General features: G+C 49.5%; 1 protein-coding gene across 1 annotated transcript in view; it reads left to right on the top strand.

The window, feature by feature from the left end:
* Positions 1–19,743, top strand: part of LOC135519856 (threonylcarbamoyladenosine tRNA methylthiotransferase-like) — a 528,096-nt gene that overhangs the window by 17,275 nt on the left and 491,078 nt on the right. The window contains exon 3 of the mRNA XM_064945063.1: positions 8,834–8,918. Coding sequence (XP_064801135.1) covers positions 8,834–8,918 — 85 coding nt within the window. The remainder of the gene's footprint in view (positions 1–8,833; positions 8,919–19,743) is intronic.

Here is a 19,743-nt window from a genome sequence, read left to right on the forward strand (position 1 = left end):
GGTGGCAGGGTAGGCTAGTGGTTAGAGTGGAGGGGCAGCAGGGTAGACTAGTGGTTAGAGTGGAGGGGCGGCAGGGTAGCCTAGTGGTTAGAGTGGAGGGGCGGCAGGGTAGCCTAGTGGTTAGAGTGGAGGGGGGGCAGGGTAGCCTAGTGGTTAGAGTGGAGGGGCGGCAGGGTAGCCTAGTGGTTAGAGTGGAGGGGCGGCAGGGTAGCCTAGTGGTTAGAGTGGAGGGGCGGCAGGGTAGCCTAGTGGTTAGAGGGGTGGTGCGGCAGGGTAGCCTAGTGGTTAGAGTGGAGGGCGGCAGGGTAGCCTAGTGGTTAGAGTGGAGGGCGGCAGGGTAGCCTAGTGGTTAGAGTGGAGGGGCGGCAGGGTAGCCTAGTGGTTATAGTGGAGGGGCGGCAGGGTAGCCTAGTGGTTAGAGTGGAGGGGCGGCAGGGTAGCCTAGTGGTTAGAGTGGAGGGGCGGCAGGGTAGCCTAGTGGTTAGAGTGGAGGGGCGGCAGGGTAGCCTAGTGGTTAGAGTGGAGGGACGGCAGGCAGCCTAGTGGTTAGAGTGGAGGGGCGGCAGGGTAGCCTAGTGGTTAGAGTGGAGGGGCGGCAGGGTAGCCTAGTGGTTAGAGTGGAGGGGCGGCAGGGTAGCCTAGTGGTTAGAGTGTAGAGGCGGCAGGGTAGCCTAGTGGTTAGAGTGGAGGGGCGGCAGGGCAGCCTAGTGGTTAGAGTGGAGAGGCGGCAGGGTAGCCTAGTGGTTAGAGTGGAGAGGCGGCAGGGTAGCCTAGTGGTTAGAGTGGAGGGGCGGCAGGGTCGCCTAGTGGTTAGAGTGGAGGGGCGGCAGGGTCGCCTAGTGGTTAGAGCGTTGGACTAGTAACCGGAAGGTTGCAAGTTCAAACCCCCGAGCTGACAAGGTACAAATCTGTCGTTCTGCCCCTGAACAGGCAGTTAACCCACTGTTCCTAGGCCGTCATTGAAAATAAGAATTTGTTCTTAACTGACTTGCCAAGTTATGCAGTCAGGAGCGGAGGAAAGTAGAAAATGTATTTTTTATTTTATTCCAATGGTGAACATGGAGACTGCTGTGATTTGGCTGGCCAATGACCGCCATGCTAAATTCCGTGCTTGTCATAGCCCTCGGTCAGGCCTGTTTTATTTTAATGGGGTATATATTTCATGACTCGTTTTCTACATTTGCTACATCACCTTCCTACAACAAGTGACAACTTTGTTTCATCACGTCACTGAAAAGCGACGCTGTTACCGTGGAAACGGTCTGATTTTTTGGGGGGTCTGTCAGCTGTTTTAAAACACAACATCCTAAAACTAGCTACATTTTGTCAGCTGTTGTATCTGAACCGGGCTTTAGGCCACACACACTATCAGCTTGTCCAGACTGGGTGGGTTTATTTTAAAGGATCTGTTGTGAGGCATCCACGATGGAGTGGAAGTGAAGGCAGTGAAACAGCAGTACCCAACAGGCAGTGAAACAGCAGTACCTTCCAGGCAGTGAAACAGCAGTACCTTCCAGGCAGTGAAACAGCAGTACCTTCCAGGCAGTGAAACAGCAGTACCCAACAGGCAGTGAAACAGCAGTACCCAACAGGCAGTGAAACAGCAGTACCCAACAGGCAGTGAAACAGCAGTACCCAACAGGCAGTGAAACAGCAGTACCTTCCAGGCAGTGAAACAGCAGTACCTTCCAGGCAGTGAAACAGCAGTACCCAACAGGCAGTGAAACAGCAGTACCCAACAGGCAGTGAGACAGCAGTACCTTCCAGGCAGTGAAACAGCAGTACCCAACAGGCAGTGAAACAGCAGTACCCAACAGGCAGTGAGACAGCAGTACCCAACAGGCAGTGAAACAGCAGTACCCAACAGGCAGTGAGACAGCAGTACCTTCCAGGCAGTGAAACAGCAGTACCCAACAGGCAGTGAAACAGCAGTACCCAACAGGCAGTGAGACAGCAGTACCTTCCAGGCAGTGAAACAGCAGTACCCAACAGGCAGTGAAACAGCAGTACCTTCCAGGCAGTGAAACAGCAGTACCCAACAGGCAGTGAAACAGCAGTACCCAACAGGCAGTGAGACAGCAGTACCTTCCAGGCAGTGAAACAGCAGTACCCAACAGGCAGTGAGACAGCAGTACCTTCCAGGCAGTGAAACAGCAGTACCCAACAGGCAGTGAAACAGCAGTACCCAACAGGCAGTGAGACAGCAGTACCTTCCAGGCAGTGAAACAGCAGTACCCAACAGGCAGTGAAACAGCAGTACCTTCCAGGCAGTGAAACAGCAGTACCCAACAGGCAGTGAGACAGCAGTACCCAACAGGCAGTGAAACAGCAGTACCCAACAGGCAGTGAGACAGCAGTACCTTCCAGGCAGTGAAACAGCAGTACCTTTCCGGCAGTGAAACAGCAGTACCCAACAGGCAGTGAGACAGCAGTACCCAACAGGCAGTGAAACAGCAGTACCTTCCAGGCAGTGAAACAGCAGTACCCAACAGGCAGTGAGACAGCAGTACCCAACAGGCAGTGAAACAGCAGTACCCAACAGGCAGTGAAACAGCAGTACCTTCCAGGCAGTGAAACAGCAGTACCCAACAGGCAGTGAGACAGCAGTACCTTCCAGGCAGTGAAACAGCAGTACCTTCCAGGCAGTGAAACAGCAGTACCTTCCAGGCAGTGAAACAGCAGTACCCAACAGGCAGTGAAACAGCAGTACCTTCCAGGCAGTGAAACAGCAGTACCTTCCAGGCAGTGAAACAGCAGTACCTTCCAGGCAGTGAAACAGCAGTACCCAACAGGCAGTGAAACAGCAGTACCCAACAGGCAGTGAAACAGCAGTACCTTCCAGGCAGTGAAACAGCAGTACCCAACAGGCAGTGAAACAGCAGTACCTTCCAGGCAGTGAAACAGCAGTACCCAACAGGCAGTGAAACAGCAGTACCCAACAGGCAGTGAAACAGCAACCTTCCAGGCAGTGAAACAGCAGTACCCAACAGGCAGTGAAACAGCAGTACCTTCCAGGCAGTGAAACAGCAGTACCCAACAGGCAGTGAAACAGCAGTACCCAACAGGCAGTGAAACAGCAGTACCTTCCAGGCAGTGAAACAGCAGTACCTTCCAGGCAGTGAAACAGCAGTACCCAACAGGCAGTGAAACAGCAGTACCCAACAGGCAGTGAAACAGCAGTACCTTCCAGGCAGTGAAACAGCAGTACCCAACAGGCAGTGAAACAGCAGTACCCAACAGGCAGTGAAACAGCAGTACCTTCCAGGCAGTGAAACAGCAGTACCTTCCAGGCAGTGAAACAGCAGTACCCAACAGGCAGTGAAACGGCAGTACCTTCCAGGCAGTGAGACGGCAGTACCTTCCAGGCAGTGAAACAGCAGTACCCAACAGGCAGTGAAACAGCAGTACCTTCCAGGCAGTGAAACAGCAGTACCTTCCAGGCAGTGAAACAGCAGTACCCAACAGGCAGTGAAACAGCAGTACCTTCCAGGCAGTGAGACAGCAGTACCTTCCAGGCAGTGAAACAGCAGTACCTTCCAGGCAGTGAAACAGCAGTACCCAACAGGCAGTGAAACAGCAGTACCCAACAGGCAGTGAAACAGCAGTACCTTCCAGGCAGTGAAACAGCAGTACCTTCCAGGCAGTGAAACAGCAGTACCCAACAGGCAGTGAGACAGCAGTACCCAACAGGCAGTGAAACAGCAGTACCCAACAGGCAGTGAAACAGCAGTACCCAACAGTCACGGGCGTCACGTTTCCACTTCCTACCAAGATAAACAAAACACAAGTCAACTCTCGACTTTCTTTCCGTTATAAGTGATCCATTTAACACCATTTTTTTGATCCAACCTTTAACCTTACTCCCAGGGTTCTTTTACAAGGTTTTAACATGGCAAGATATCTGTTCAATAAAAATGAATATCTTCCTGTTTAGATTGCATTGTGGGAACTAGAAGCACAAGCATTTCGCTACACTCGCATTAACATCTGCTAACCATGTGTATGTGACAAATAAAATTTGATTTGATTTAATGGTTGAAGTAGTTAATTCACCTTAATGTCCTTCCTCAGCGGGCAGCGTGGTGTGTGTTTTTAAGTCTTGTGTTCATCAGTGTAGTGTTTTACTGCTTCAGGAGAAGTAATGGAGTAAGTTCTCACAGTAAACACACACACACACACACACACACACACACACACACACACACACACACACACACACACACACACACACACACACACACACACACACACACACACACACACACACACACACACACACACACACACACACACACACACACACACAGAGTATGGAGATGCGTCAAACTAATATCTCATTAGATTTAGTGTCGTGAGTCTTATATATATTTTTTTATCTCCCCTTAGGGTTTTTGCGGCCGTTAAGTGATTTAGAATATATATATATATATATATATATATATATATATATATATATCCCATATATATCCCATTTAGCAGACGCTTTTGTCCAAAGCGACTTACAAGTCGGCTGGGGCCACTACTTTTGCATATGGGTGGCCCCAGTGGGAAACGAACCCACGACGCTTGGCGTTGCAAGCGCCATGCTCTACCGACTGAGCCACACAGTTTGTTTGTTGCCGTTGTGTGTTTGTTGAGCGCTCCAGTTCTCACACCAGTGGGCGTCATCATCACACTACTCCAGGTCAGACGGTCCTCTTCCTTCCTGTCTCTGCTGCTGTTTTCTGGGCTTTCTTTTCTCCTTTTCACCGTTTTTACTGTACATTTAGTTCTGGTTTCACTTCTGCCAACAACGATTACTGAACCCACTGCCTTTTACAGCAGCAGGGGTTCTGTAGCCTTTAAACACTGTGGGCGTGTTCCTAATGACACCCTGTTATATAGGCTTTAACACTGTGGGTGTGTTCCTAATGACACCCTGTTATATAGGCTTTAACACTGTGGGTGTGTTCCTAATTACACCCTGTTATATAGGCTTTAACACTGTGGGTGTGTTCCTAATGACACCCTGTTATATAGGCTTTAACACTGTGGGTGTGTTCCTAATGACACCCTGTTATATAGGCTTTAACACTGTGGGCGTGTTCCTAATGACACCCTGTTATATAGGCTTTAACACTGTGGGTGTGTTTAACACTGTGGGTGTGTTCCTAATGACACCCTGTTATACAGGCTTTAAACACTGTGGGTGTGTTCCTAATGACACCCTGTTATATAGGCTTTAACACTGTGGGTGTGTTCCTAATTACACCCTGTTATACAGGCTTTAACACTGTGGGTGTGTTCCTAATGACACCCTGTTATATAGGCTTTAACACTGTGGGTGTGTTCCTAATTACACCCTGTTATACAGGCTTTAACACTGTGGGTGTGTTCCTAATGACACCCTGTTATATAGGCTTTAACACTGTGGGCGTGTTCCTAATGACACCCTGTTATATAGGCTTTAACACTGTGGGTGTGTTTAACACTGTGGGTGTGTTCCTAATGACACCCTGTTATACAGGCTTTAAACACTGTGGGTGTGTTCCTAATGACACCCTGTTATATAGGCTTTAACACTGTGGGTGTGTTCCTAATTACACCCTGTTATACAGGCTTTAACACTGTGGGTGTGTTCCTAATGACACCCTGTTATACAGGCTTTAACACTGTGGGTGTGTTCCTAATGACACCCTGTTATACAGGCTTTAACACTGTGGGTGTGTTTAACACTGTGGGTGTGTTCCTAATGACACCCTGTTATATAGGCTTTAACACTGTGGGTGTGTTCCTAATGACACCCTGTTATATAGGCTTTAAACACTGTGGGTGTGTTCCTAATGACACCCTGTTATATAGACTTTAACACTGTGGGTGTGTTCCTAATGACACCCTGTTATATAGGCTTTAACACTGTGGGTGTGTTCCTGACGACACCCTGTTATATAGGCTTTAACACTGTGGGTGTGTTCCTAATGACACCCTGTTATATAGGCTTTAACACTGTGGGTGTGTTCCTAATGACACCCTGTTATATAGGCTTTAACACTGTGGGTGTGATCCTAATGACGCCCTGTTATATAGGCTTTAACACTGTGGGTGTGTTTAACACTGTGGGTGTGTTCCTATCAATATTTAGTGGGTGTGTTCCTAATGACACCCTGTTATATAGGCTTTAACACTGTGGGTGTGTTCCTAATGACACCCTGTTATACAGGCTTTAACACTGTGGGTGTGTTCCTAATGACACCCTGTTATATAGACTTTAACAGAAAACAGCATAAATATTTAGCTTCTTATTGTAATGTAATCTTATTGTAATTTGTAATGTTTTCTCGGCTTCAGTCACTGTCCGCGCCAAATCCTGAATGTAGAAAGACAGATATAGTTTTAGATGATAAACATGAGACATCAGAGAGCCACGCATCGTCTCTGCACAAAAAATACATTTTCTTTAGTCGCCAAATTGTTTTGCACTTGTCATCTGATGAAAATATATATATTTTTTCTCTCTATGTTTTCCATTAATTTAATTTGTATGAAAAACAATTTCTACGCCCCTGATTCTCTACTGAACCAACAAACACGGATTTTCAATATTAAAAACGTGAGAAATGGTTTAATATGCAGATTTTGTTTTGGGGGGGCGGGGGGTTACTGCGACCCCTGATTTAGTGTACTACTATTGACCAGGGCTCCAGTTAAAAGTAGTTCACTATCTAGGGAATAGGATGCTCTATGGAATTTAATGGTGCCCTACATACCATCACGCTGACGCTCTGTAGCCTCTGGCGTTGTTTACAATCGCTTCTCTCCTCTCAGGACGTGATGAGGAAGGAGGGGGGGGTTGTCTTAAAGTGCCTGGCCTGTCCCTGCCTCCTCTCTCTGGTCCCTGCCTCCTCTCTCTGGTCCCTGCCTCCTCTCTCTGGCTATAGGCCTGTCCCTGCCTCCTCTCTCTGGTCCCTGCCTCCTCTCTCTGGCTATAGGCCTGTCCCTGCCTCCTCTCTCTGGTCCCTGCCTCCTCTCTCTGGCTATAGGCCTGTCCCTGCCTCCTCTCTCTGGCTATAGGCCTGTCCCTGCCTCCTCTCTCTGGCTATAGGCCTGTCCCTGCCTCCTCTCTCTGGCTATAGGCCTTTGATATGTTGTGTTATCTGAGGCGAGGAAAGGCAAGAAGGGGGTGTCGGGGTGGTTCCTGGGTTCTCCCCGCCTGCGACCCGTGTGGTGCGTGAGAGCCTGCCCCCCCTTCCTCGCTGCTCTGGTCAGGGAGGGGGAGGGAGATGAGGCGACCCATGTGGTGCGTGGGAGCCTGCCTCCCTTAGAGCCTCACAGCCCGGCACAGGGCCTGTGTTTGCTCCAGTGAGGCTGGGTAATGGACAGGAAGTGAAATATCTAGTTCAGCGGTGTGGGAGGATGCAGGAGACTTGCACTGCGCCAGGCAGGCCGACCTAGAAACATACTGTGTGTGTTTATTCATTACACAGTGTGACAGGTCTCCTGGCAGATAGCGTGGAGGCTGGGGTATGGAGGACAGGACTTCCACTATCCCCCTGAGGTCCAGCTGATCCTGGCATCGTATTCCGCCTCGCCTCCCCCTCGCTGCTCTGGTCAGGGAGGGGGATGATGGGGAGGGGGGGGGGGGTGAGGAGGGGGGAGGGGACAATTAATTGCTGTAACTGGAGAAGTGTGATATTAATGGGTGTGTGGAACGGGCTGAAGGGTCCTGGGTTGTTGAGTTCTGCTTTGATCCAATACTGAACCGTTGTCTTCCCTCCACCTCTCTCTCTCTCTGTCTCTCTCTCTGTCTCTCTCTCTGTCTCTCTCTCTCTCTCTCTCTCTCTCTCTCTCTCTCTCTCTCTCTCTCTCTCTCTCTCTCTCTCTCTCTCTCTCTCTCTCTCTCCGTCTCGCTCCTCTCTCTCTTCTCTTACTCTCTCTGTCTCTGTCTCCGTCTCGCTCCTCTCTCTCTCTCTCTCTCTCTCTCTCTGTCTCTGTCTCTCTCTGTCTCCTCTCTCTTCTCTTACTCTCTCTGTCTCCGTCTCGCTCCTTCTCTCTCTCTCTCTTCTCTTACTCTCTCTGTCTCTGTCTCCGTCTCGCTCCTCTCTCTCCTGCTGTTTCTCTCTCTCTCTCCTGCTGTTTCTCTCTCTCTCTCCTGCTGTTTCTCTCTCTCTCCTGCTGTTTCTCTCTCTCTCCTGCTGTTTCTCTCTCTCTCCTGCTGTTTCTCTCTCTCCCGCTGTTTCTCTCTCTCTCCTGCTGTTTCTCTCTCTCTCTCTCTCTCTCTCTCTCTCTCCTGCTGTTTCTCTCTCCTGCTGTTTCTTCCTCTCTCTCTCTCTCTCCTGCTGTTTCTTCCTCTCTCTCCCGCTGTTTCTCTCTCTCCTACTGTTTCTCTCTCTCTCTCTCTCTCTCTCTCCTGCTGTTTCTCTCTCCTGCTGTTTCTCTCTCCCGCTGTTTCTCTCTCCTGCTGTTTCTCTCCCTATCTCCTGCCGTTTCTCTCTCCTGCCGTTTCTCTCTCCTGCCGTTTCTCTCTCCTGCCGTTTCTCTCTCCTGCTGTTTCTCTCTCCTGCTGTTTCTCTCTCCCGCTGTTTCTCTCTCCTCTCTCTCCTGCTGTTTCTCTCTCCCGCTGTTTCTCTCTCCTCTCTCTCCTGCTGTTTCTCTCTCCCGCTGTTTCTCTCTCCTCTCTCTCCTGCTGTTTCTCTCTCCTGCTGTTTCTCTCTCCTGCTGTTTCTCTCTCCTGCTGTTTCTCTCTCCTGCTGTTCCTCTCTCCTGCTGTTCCTCTCTCTCTCCTGCTGTCTCTCTCTCCTGCTGTCTCTCTCTCCTGCTGTCTCTCTCCTGCTGTCTCTCTCTCCTCTCTCTCCAGAGGACCCCGCGGAGGCTGATCTGTGGCTGCTCAACAGCTGCACGGTGAAAAACCCAGCCGAAGATCACTTCAGAAACGCCATCAAGTAAGCCCCCCCCCCCTTCTCCTCCTCCTCCCTTTCCTAGTCTTCCTCCCACTCTTCTTCTTCATCTCGTCACTCACGCACATCCCTGGAGGCAGGGTTCACGTGATACCCCTGAAAAAGAAACCTGGTTGAGAACACTAGAGGCAGTAAAAACAGGACTTTAAGTCCTGCATCTATTCCACTGATATCTACACTTTTATTTCCTGTCACTCTGAAAATAACTCATCTCTTAGCTGCTGTAGAAACATTTTATTTGGTACTGTGATACCATGTTTCCCCTCTACTCACAAAACCCAGTGATTTTTTTTTAAGGGTAAACAAAATTAAATGGTGACTTGTAGCCTGTTGTGGAGGAGTTGTAGGAAGAGTCATCTGGGACACGGGCGGAGGACTGAGGGCGGAGGACTGAGGGCAGAGGGCGGAGGGCGGAAGTGTCACGTGTCTCTGAGCCTCTAAGGAATGACATTCAAAGACTGGGTTCAGATTCAGTCAGGCAGATAACATGCTTCACACACTACACACACACACACGGACACACACACACACACACACACACACACTCACACACGGACAGAGGCTGACTAGCCTGGCAGACGGACAGACACAGGGACAGATGCTGGCTGACTAGCCTGGCAGACAGACAGACACAGGGACAGGTGCTGGCTGACTAGCCTGGCAGACGGACAGGGACAGATGCTGGCTGACTAGCCTGGCAGACGGACAGGGACAGGTGCTGGCTGACTAGCCTGGCAGACGGACAGGGACAGATGCTGGCTGACCAGCCTGGCAGACGGACAAGGACAGATGCTGGCTGACTAGCCTGGCAGACGGACAGGGACAGATGCTGGCTGACTAGCCTGGCAGACGGACAGGGACAGATGCTGGCTGACTAGCCTGGCAGACGGACAGGGACAGGTGCTGGCTGACTAGCCTGGCAGACGGACAGGGACAGATGCTGGCTGACTAGCCTGGCAGACGGACAGGGACAGATGCTGGCTGACTAGCCTGGCAGACGGACAGGGACAGGTGCTGGCTGACTAGCCTGGCAGACGGACAGGGACAGATGCTGGCTGACCAGCCTGGCAGACGGACAGGGACAGATGCTGGCTGACTAGCCTGGCAGACGGACAGGGACAGGTGCTGGCTGACTAGCCTGGCAGACGGACAGGGACAGGTGCTGGCTGACTAGCCTGGCAGACGGACAGGGACAGGTGCTGGCTGACTAGCCTGGCAGACGGACAGGGACAGGTGCTGGCTGACTAGCCTGGCAGACGGACAGGGACAGATGCTGGCTGACTAGCCTGGCAGACGGACAGGGACAGATGCTGGCTGACTAGCCTGGCAGACGGACAGGGACAGATGCTGGCTGACTAGCCTGGCAGACGGACAGGGACAGATGCTGGCTGACTAGCCTGGCAGACGGACAGGGACAGATGCTGGCTGACTAGCCTGGCAGACGGACAGGGACAGATGCTGGCTGACTAGCCTGGCAGACGGACAGGGACAGATGCTGGCTGACTAGCCTGGCAGACGGACAGGGACAGATGCTGGCTGACTAGCCTGGCAGACGGACAGGGACAGATGCTGGCTGACTAGCCTGGCAGACGGACAGGGACAGATGCTGGCTGACTAGCCTGGCAAACGGACAGGGACAGGTGCTGGCTGACTAGCCTGGCAGACGGACAGGGACAGGTGCTGGCTGACTAGCCTGGCAGACGGACATGGACAGGTGCTGGCTGACTAGCCTGGCAGACGGACAGGGACAGGTGCTGGCTGACTAGCCTGGCAGACGGACAGGGACAGGTGCTGGCTGACTAGCCTGGCAGACGGACAGGGACAGGTGCTGGCTGACTAGCCTGGCAGACGGACAGGGACAGATGCTGGCTGACTAGCCTGGCAGACGGACAGGGACAGATGCTGGCTGACTAGCCTGGCAGACGGACAGGGACAGGTGCTGGCTGACTAGCCTGGCAGACGGACATGGACAGATGCTGGCTGGCCAGCCTGGCCCTGTGTTGACATTGTCTCTCCTTGAATACAGCCTTTGATTGGTTTTGATCGGTCCAAAGTGCCTTGGTTCCCTCACTGTAGAGTGACAGTGATGACACTCATTAAAGAGGACCTGTTCAAATCTCAGATGACACCCTATTCCAACCTTTTTAAAGGCCGAGACCAATCGTAGTGCACTCTGGGTAAATAGCGCAGCGGGGAGTGATCCGCACCACGGCTCATGACATCACTCTGACCATGTCCACTGTGTTCCATATCCCCAGACTGTCGCCTAACTAATTAACCAGGGAGTTTGTATTTTCAGTCCTATGCGTTTTTCCGTTCTGTCCCCTCTGACCCTGACAGGAAGTGACCGTACACAGCCAACACAAGTGGATCTGTGTTTGTTTTAGGCAGTAAGGTAACGTGCTGTAACAGTTTGGACACTCGGTACGAGATGTCAGTGTGAAGGATAAACGGGTGGTGATGAGAGAGACGAGGTGTGCTGTCCTTCCTGACTGACTGAACAGAGAGGAGGCTGGCCTCTCAGACGTCCTCCCTGACTGACTGAACAGAGAGGAGGCTGGCCTCTCAGACGTCCTCCCTGACTGACTGAACAGAGAGGAGGCTGGCCTCTCAGACGTCCTCCCTGACTGACTGAACAGAGAGGAGGCTGGCCTCTCAGACGTCCTCCCTGACTGACTGAACAGAGAGGAGGCTGGTCTCTCAGACGTCCTCCCTGACTGACTGAACAGAGAGGAGGCTGGCCTCCCTGACTGACTGAACAGAGAGGAGGCTGGCCTCAGACGTCCTCCCTGACTGACTGAACAGAGAGGAGGCTGGCCTCTCAGACGTCCTCCCTGGCTGACTGAACAGAGGCTGGCCTCATATGATGATGCTCAGACGTCCTCTGAGCCATCCCAGTAAGTAGCCTCTCTGGCCTAAACCGTTGGCTACTATATTGAGGTTTGTCTCTGCTTGACCTTCTCTCTTGCTGAGAGCTCTTAGTTAACCCACTTTAGGACAAATTGGTAATGACACAAATATATTGCATTTTTTTTTTTTTTTTGTCCATCTGAAATAGTGTCATATTAGACTCATTCATAACGAGGCCAACGGGACCAATAGTAGATTAGCACACCAGGGGCTACTGTAATATAATGTATCAATGATTCAGATGCTACGGTGATTTCAGAGGTCCGGGCATCTTTTGTTCCAGCACTCGCTACGGTAGTAGTGGTGCTGCTCGGCTCATTCACACTGCAAGGCCGCGCTGCTAATTACCAGCATAATGGAGGTGAGCGGCTGCCGCCCTGGGCGTCTGCAGTACGAAACGGCTCCATAGGGGAATGTTGAGGCTCCTGGTGTGTGTGTGTGTGTGTGTGTGTGTGTGTGTGTGTCATGGTTACAAACGCCTGCTTCTAAACTGTCACTTCCGCCCTATGGTCATTGATCTTACTGTGAGCTGCTGGTTGCAGACTCCTCGGTGATAAGACTGGGACAGGGAGCAGGAGGTCAGAGGTGTGTGTGATGATGTGTCGTGCGGTTGTGCTAATGTGTTAGATGGTGATCGGGTGACAGAGAAAATGGGAGAAAAGGGAAGTGTGTTTTAGAACACTGTTATCCATGGTGGTTTTGTTATCCATGGTGGTTTTGTTATCCATGGTTGTTTTGTTGTTATCCGTGGTTGTTTTGTTGTTTTGTTATCCATGGTGTTTTTTTTTCTGTGATTGTTTTGTTATCTGTGGTTGTTTTGTTGTTTTGTTATCCATGGTGTTTTTTTTTCTGTGGTTGTTTTGTTATCTGTGGTTGTTTTGTTGTTTTGTTATCCATGGTGTTTTTTTTTCTGTGATTGTTTTGTTATCTGTGGTTGTTTTGTTGTTTTGTTATCCATGGTGTTTTTTTTTCTGTGGTTGTTTTGTTATCCGTGGTTGTTTTGTTGTACGTGGTTGTTTTGTTATCCAGGGTGGTTTTGTTGTTTTGTTATCCAGGGTTGTTTTGTTATCCAGGGTGGTTTTGTTATCCGTGGTTGTTTTGTTATCCAGGGTGGTTTTGTTATCTGTGGTTGTTTTGTTGTTTTGTTATCCAGGGTGGTTTTGTTATCCATGGTGGTTTTGTTATCCATGGTGGTTTTGTTATCCGTGGTTGTTTTGTTGTACGTGGTTGTTTTGTTATCTGTGGTTGTTTTGTTGTCCATGGTTGTTTTGTTATCCGTGGTGGTTTTGTTCTGTGTGTTGTGTCGACAAGGACCAGCATTGTCCTCTCCCTTGGTGTTTAGTGTTGTGGTTGATCAGTTACAGCAGGTAGGCTATATCTGACCCGACACGGCTCTGATTTGAAGGATTGGTTTATTTTTATTCACCTGTATAACCAAATCAACTAATATTCACATTTTTACATACATGTAGATCAAGATGCAGCTTAAATCAATATAGAGTCAAATTAGATGGTGAGGTATGGCTCTCCTAACTGTGGTGTGTCTAAGAGATGGTGAGGTATGGCTCTCCTAACTGTGGTGTGTCTAAGAGATAGTGAGGTATGGCTCTCCTAACTGTGGTGTGTCTAAGAGATGGTGAGGTATGGCTCTCCTAACTGTGGTGTGTCTAAGAGATAGTGAGGTATGGCTCTCCTAACTGTGGTGTGTCTAAGAGATAGTGAGGTATGGCTCTCCTAACTGTGGGGTGTCTAAGAGATAGTGAGGTATGGCTCTCCTAACTGTGGTGTGTCTAAGAGATGGTGAGGTATGGCTCTCCTAACTGTGGTGTGTCTAAGAGAGTGAGGTATGGCTCTCCTAACTGTGGTGTGTCTAAGAGATGGTGAGGTATGGCTCTCCTAACTGTGGTGTGTCTAAGAGATAGTGAGGTATGGCTCTCCTAACTGTGGTGTGTCTAAGAGATGGTGAGGTATGGCTCTCCTAACTGTGGTGTGTCTAAGAGATAGTGAGGTATGGCTCTCCTAACTGTGGTGTGTCTAAGAGATGGTGAGGTATGGCTCTCCTAACTGTGGTGTGTCTAAGAGATGGTGAGGTATGGCTCTCCTAACTAAAGGAGTTCTTCAACCCCTCTTTTGTAGTTGCAGACTAACATTGTCCCCAGATTGGTCACCGGTTGTTATCCGCGACGTGGCACCAGCCCCTGATTGGTCACCGGTTGTTATCCGCGACGTGGCACCAGCCCCTGATTGGTCACCGGTTGTTATCCGCGACGTGGCACCAGCCCCTGATTGGTCACCGGTTGTTATCCTGATTGGTCACCGGTTGTTATCCGCGACGTGGCACCAGCCCCTGATTGGTCACCGGTTGTTATCCGCGACGTGGCACCAGCCCCTGATTGGTCACCGGTTGTTATCCGCGACGTGGCACCAGCCCCTGATTGGTCACCGGTTGTTATCCGCGATGTCACTCAATAGAAAAAAATTGTCGTTTTCATGTTGTGATTCAAAATATTTTTATGTGCAACTTAATCCCCTCATCATTACTTCCAGTTGTCAATGTGCGATTTTTTTTGTTGTTATATTTTACTGTTAAAATAGGACTCCAGAATGTATTTTTTTTTATCGAGATGAATTTGACTGCATATTAATGTGGTCTATTATCATAGGTACATTTTAATTGGGGCTCATTCACTACCTGAGTCATTGGAACCTCAAGATGGCTATCTCTAAATATAATACCCACTGCAAGTAGCCATGGACAGTGTATTCAAAAGATATTCTCCTTATTGCACATCCCACATCTACACACTCTATCCCATAATGACAAAGTTGAAAACATGTTTTTTTAAAAAACAAAACATTTTTGCAAATTTATTGAAAATGAAATGCTGAAAGATCTAATTTACATAAGTATTCACACTCCTGAGTGTTAGAATCACCTGTGGCAATGATTACAGCTGTGAGGCTTTCTGGGTAAGTCTCTAAGAGCTGTGTGTCTTTCTGAGTAAGTCTCTAAGAGCTGTGAGGCTTTCTGAGTAAGTCTCTAAGAGCTGTGTGTCTTTCTGGGTACGTCTCTAAGAGCTGTGTGTCTTTCTGAGTAAGTCTCTAAGAGCTGTGAGTCTTTCTGGGTAAGTCTCGAAGAGCTGTGAGTCTTTCTGGGTACGTCTCTAAGAGCTGTGTGTCTTTCTGAGTAAGTCTCTAAGAGCTGTGAGTCTTTCTGGGTAAGTCTCGAAGAGCTTTCCTCTCCTGGATTGTACAATATTTGCACATTTCAGCTCTGTCAAGTTGGTTGTTGATCATTGCTAGACAGATATTTTCAAGTCCTGCCATAGATTTTCAAGAAGATTTAAGTAAAAATAAATAAAAATAATGACTAGGCCACTCAGGAACATTAAGCGTTGTCTTGGTAACCAACTCCAGTGTATATTTAGCCTTGTGTTTTATCTTATTTTCCTGCTGAATGGTGAATTTGTTTCCCAGTGTCTGTTGAAAAGCAGACTGAAGCAGGTTTTCCTCTAGGATTTTGCCTGTGCTCTGCTCTGCTCCATTCCGTTTCTTTTTATATCCTGAAAACCTCCCCAGTCCATAACGATGACAAGCATCCCCATAACATGATGCAGCCACCACTATGCTTGAAAATATGGAGAGTGGTACTCAATAATCTGTTGTATTGAACCCCAAACATAACTTTGTATTCAGGCCATAGAGTTAATTTCTTTGCCCAAAAATTTGAGCAGTTTTACTTTCGCGCCTTATTACAAGCAAGTGCATGTTTTGGAATATTTTTTGATTCTGCACAGGCTTCCTTCCTCCTTTTCACTCTGTTGTTTAGGTTAGTATTGTGGAGTAACTACAATGCTGTTTTTAAAGTCACCATTAGCCTCATGGTGAAATCCCTGAGAGGTTTCCTTTCTCTCCGGCAACTGAGTTAGGAAGGACGTCTGTATCGATACACCATACAAAGTGTCATTAATAACTTCACTATGCTCATAGGGATATTCAATGTCTGCTTTTAGTTGCCCTGTTGTGAGGCATTGGAAAAACCTACCTGGTCTTTGTAGTTGAATCTGTATTTAAAATTCAGTGCTTGACTGAAGGACCTTTAAAATTAGATGTATGTTTCAGGTACAGAGATGAGGTAGTCACTCAAAAATGCTAAACACTATTATTGCAAACAGAGTGAGTCCTTACAACTCATGTGACTTGTTAAATCCATTTTTACTCAACTTATTTAGGGTTTGTCTTTACAAAGGGGTTGAATAGTTATTGACGCAACACATTTCACGGTTTCATTTGTTATTAATTGGTAAACATTTCTAAAAACATAATTTCACTTGGACATTAGGGAGGGAGGGGGGGTTAGGGCTGGTGGGGATAGGTTAGGGAGGGAGGGTTAGGGCTGGTGGGGATAGGTTAGGGAGGGGGGGGTTAGGGCTGGTGGGGATAGGTTAGGGAGGGGGGTTAGGGCTGGTGGGGATAGGTTAGGGAGGGGGTTAGGGCTGGTGGGGATAGGTTAGGGAGGGAGGGTTAGGGCTGGTGGGGATAGGTTAGGGAGGGGGGTTAGGGCTGGTGGGGATAGGTTAGGGAGGGGGGTTAGGGCTGGTGGGGATTGGTTAGGGAGGGAGGGGGGTTAGGGCTGGTGGGGATAGGTTAGGGAGGGAGGGGGTTAGGGCTGGTGGGGATAGGTTAGGGAGGGAGGGGGGTTAGGGCTGGTGGGGATAGGTTAGGGAGGGGGGTTAGGGCTGGTGGGGATTGGTTAGGGAGGGGGGTTAGGGCTGGTGGGATAGGTTAGGGAGGGGGGTTAGGGCTGGTGGGGATAGGTTAGGGAGGGGGGTTAGGGAGGGTTAGGGCTGGTGGGGATAGGTTAGGGAGGGGGGTTAGGGCTGGTGGGGATAGGTTAGGGAGGGGGGGGTTAGGGCTGGTGGGGATAGGTTAGGGAGGGGGGGTTAGGGAGATAGGGAGGGTTAGGGCTGGTGGGGACAGGTTAGGGGGGGGGTTAGGGAGGGAGGGGTAGGGCTGGTGGGGATAGGTTAGGGAGGGGGGTTAGGGCTGGTGGGGATAGGTTAGGGAGGGGGGTTAGGGCTGGTGGGGATTGGTTAGGGAGGGGGTTAGGGCTGGTGGGATAGGTTAGGGAGGGGGGTTAGGGCTGGTGGGGATAGGTTATGGAGGGGGGTTAGGGCTGGTGGGGATAGGTTAGGGAGGGTTAGGGAGGGTTAGGGCTGGTGGGGATAGGTTAGGGAGGGGGGTTAGGGCTGGTGGGGATAGGTTAGGGAGGGGGGTTAGGGAGGGAGGGTTAGGATAGGTTAGGGAGGGGGGTTAGGGAGAGAGGGAGGGTTAGGGAGGGTTAGGGCTGGTGGGGATAGGTTAGGGAGGGGGGGTTAGGGAGATAGGGAGGGTTAGGGCTGGTGGGGATAGGTTAGGGAGGGGGGGTTAGGGCTGGTGGGGATAGGTTAGGGAGGGGGGGTTAGGGAGGGAGGACTGGGTTCAGTGAGTCTATCATGTGGCTAATGTCTTTCATCCTTTCGTCTAAAGAGCCACGAGGTGAAACGTGAAAATGGGTCTCGTGATGTCATCTCTAATGGCCATAGCATGGACTTTTATCTTCTCTTCTCTTCTCTCTCTCTCTCTCTCTCTCTCTCTCTCTCTCTCTCTCTCTCTCTCTCTCTCTCTCTCTCTCTCACCCTCACCCTCACCCTCACCCTCTCTCTCTCTCTCTCACCCTCCCTCCCTCCCTCCCTCCCTCCCTCCCTCCCTCCCTCCCTCCCTCCCTCCCTCCCTCCCTCACTCCCTCACTCACTCACTCCCTCACTCACTCCCTCACTCACTCCCTCACTCACTCACTCACCACCACCACTCACCACCACTCACTCACTCACTCACTCACTCACTCACTCACTCCCTCACTCACTCACTCCCTCACTCACTCCCTCACTCACTCCCTCACTCCCTCCCTCACTCCCTCCCTCTCACCTGGGTCCCCCCTCATAAAGGGCCTGTCGTCAGAGGTGCTGCAGGGAGATTAGGCCCCCCCCCTGCCTGGCTACAAAGCACCAGCTGTGCCGCGGTGTATCCAATCCCCTCCCAGCCTTCATTCACACCATTTGATTAGGGGCTTTAGTGTCCACTGCTTACTTTTTAAAGTAATGTCCCTTGTACATTGCCATCCAGTATTTCTGATGGCAGCAGTAGAACAGAACAGTACAACAGAACTGATTCCACAGAGAGACCGCTGTAGAACACCGCTGGCTCATTTGCATAAAAAACAGTTAACAGATTTAATACAGGAAGTGTTTTGCATTTTGATGATTTTTTCCTTATTGTTCGGCGTCGTTAGGTCACGTGGGATACTGTGGGAAGGTGAAACAGGCCTCGTAGCCAGGAGGCGGGAGGCAGGGGGATGGGCAGGTGTGTGTGTGTGTGTGTGTGTCTGATGAGCATGGGGAGGTTAACCCGTGTCTCCTCAGAATCCTGGTTTCCGTCTACGACAGGAGGTTTAACCCTTCACCGTTCTGCTCTAAAGCTGTGGAGCTGTTCTGTTCCTGGGCCTGCGTCCCAAACAACACCCTATTTAGGAATATGGACCCTGGTCAAAAGTAGTGCACTATTTTATATAGATCGGGGGGGGGTTTGGTTTTAGCCGCCCTGCATCAAACACGTTTGTCAAATAGTTTTGAACACTTGAGCTGCTGTTAATTTAGCTCCTGGGGAGGACAACACTGGACGAGGCCCAGATGATATGCTCTGGGGGTTTGGGTCAAACATATAAACATATATGTCAAATACTTGAGCTGCTCTTGGGGGGGGTACAGAGGAGGAGTATCTGAGATCTGATTGGTCTAGCTGTCCTGGGTCAAACACAATACTTCAGCGGGAACTCAATTTTATGGAATTTTACCAAAAGACCTAAATCCGACCGAAATCAATAACTTGAAAGTATTTGTATTAGTTGAGTTTACCCGGTATCATGGAGGGCCCAGACCGATAACTCCTACAGAACTCAAGCACCCCTCACAAGCATCAAACTAAATAAATATATCCTCAAATACTTTATGTTGATACCCGTACCTCACCCAGCAGGTTTGGGTGCGACGGCGGACTCATGTTCACCCCCCCAGAGGGAAATTGGCTCTGCAGCAGTAGAGTATATAAAACACGAGACATAAATAAATCTACATGGATCACAATGATACACAATGGAAAGTTATTTTCCTTGTCTGTTCCTTACTGGGATAGACATCCTTCCCTCGGAACCTACTGGAACAGCAGCTGGTTCTAGAGTCTCGAGAAGTTCTCCCTTTGAGTTCTTAGAATGCTCTGATTCCTCTTCTCCCGGACACTCCCCATTCCACTTAGTGACCTCAGTTGGGTGGAATTAGATTGGGGTTGTATGGATGTGATCCCTCATTTGTAAGGAATGTAAGTTTAGCACCTTGAAGTCTTGGCGTTTTATTGAAGAAAAGGTTGAAGTGGACGGTGTCGGTAATGGACTGACTGAGTGTGTGATTTACATGTTGTGCCTTCAAGTTACAGACGTCATTTGCATTGCAAAAGTGTCGGAAATTAGAAACACTTTTGGATGTGTTGAATTGGGTTGTTTTTAATCTTTCACTCCCGAAAGAGCCTCGGTATGTGATTTGTTATTGTATAAGCTGAGAACTCATCATAGAAGTTGAAGTCTGATTTGAGTTTGAATTGAACCTCTTTTATATGCTGGATTGATTTAAGGGTTTCAGTCAAATCTCTTATTTTCCTAATCACAGATTCTGATCATTTCAGCACATTGCCCACTGCCTCACTCAAGTAAAATACCAAATTACAAATTGACTTAAACTGCTGTCTGCAATCTTAATCCTAATGAATATGCTAATAGTATTGAATTTCAGGCTGTAGGGAAAGAGCGCCT

Source organism: Oncorhynchus masou, chromosome 29 (assembly GCF_036934945.1).
Source record: "Oncorhynchus masou masou isolate Uvic2021 chromosome 29, UVic_Omas_1.1, whole genome shotgun sequence".
NCBI classification, from domain to species: Eukaryota; Metazoa; Chordata; class Actinopteri; order Salmoniformes; family Salmonidae; genus Oncorhynchus; species Oncorhynchus masou.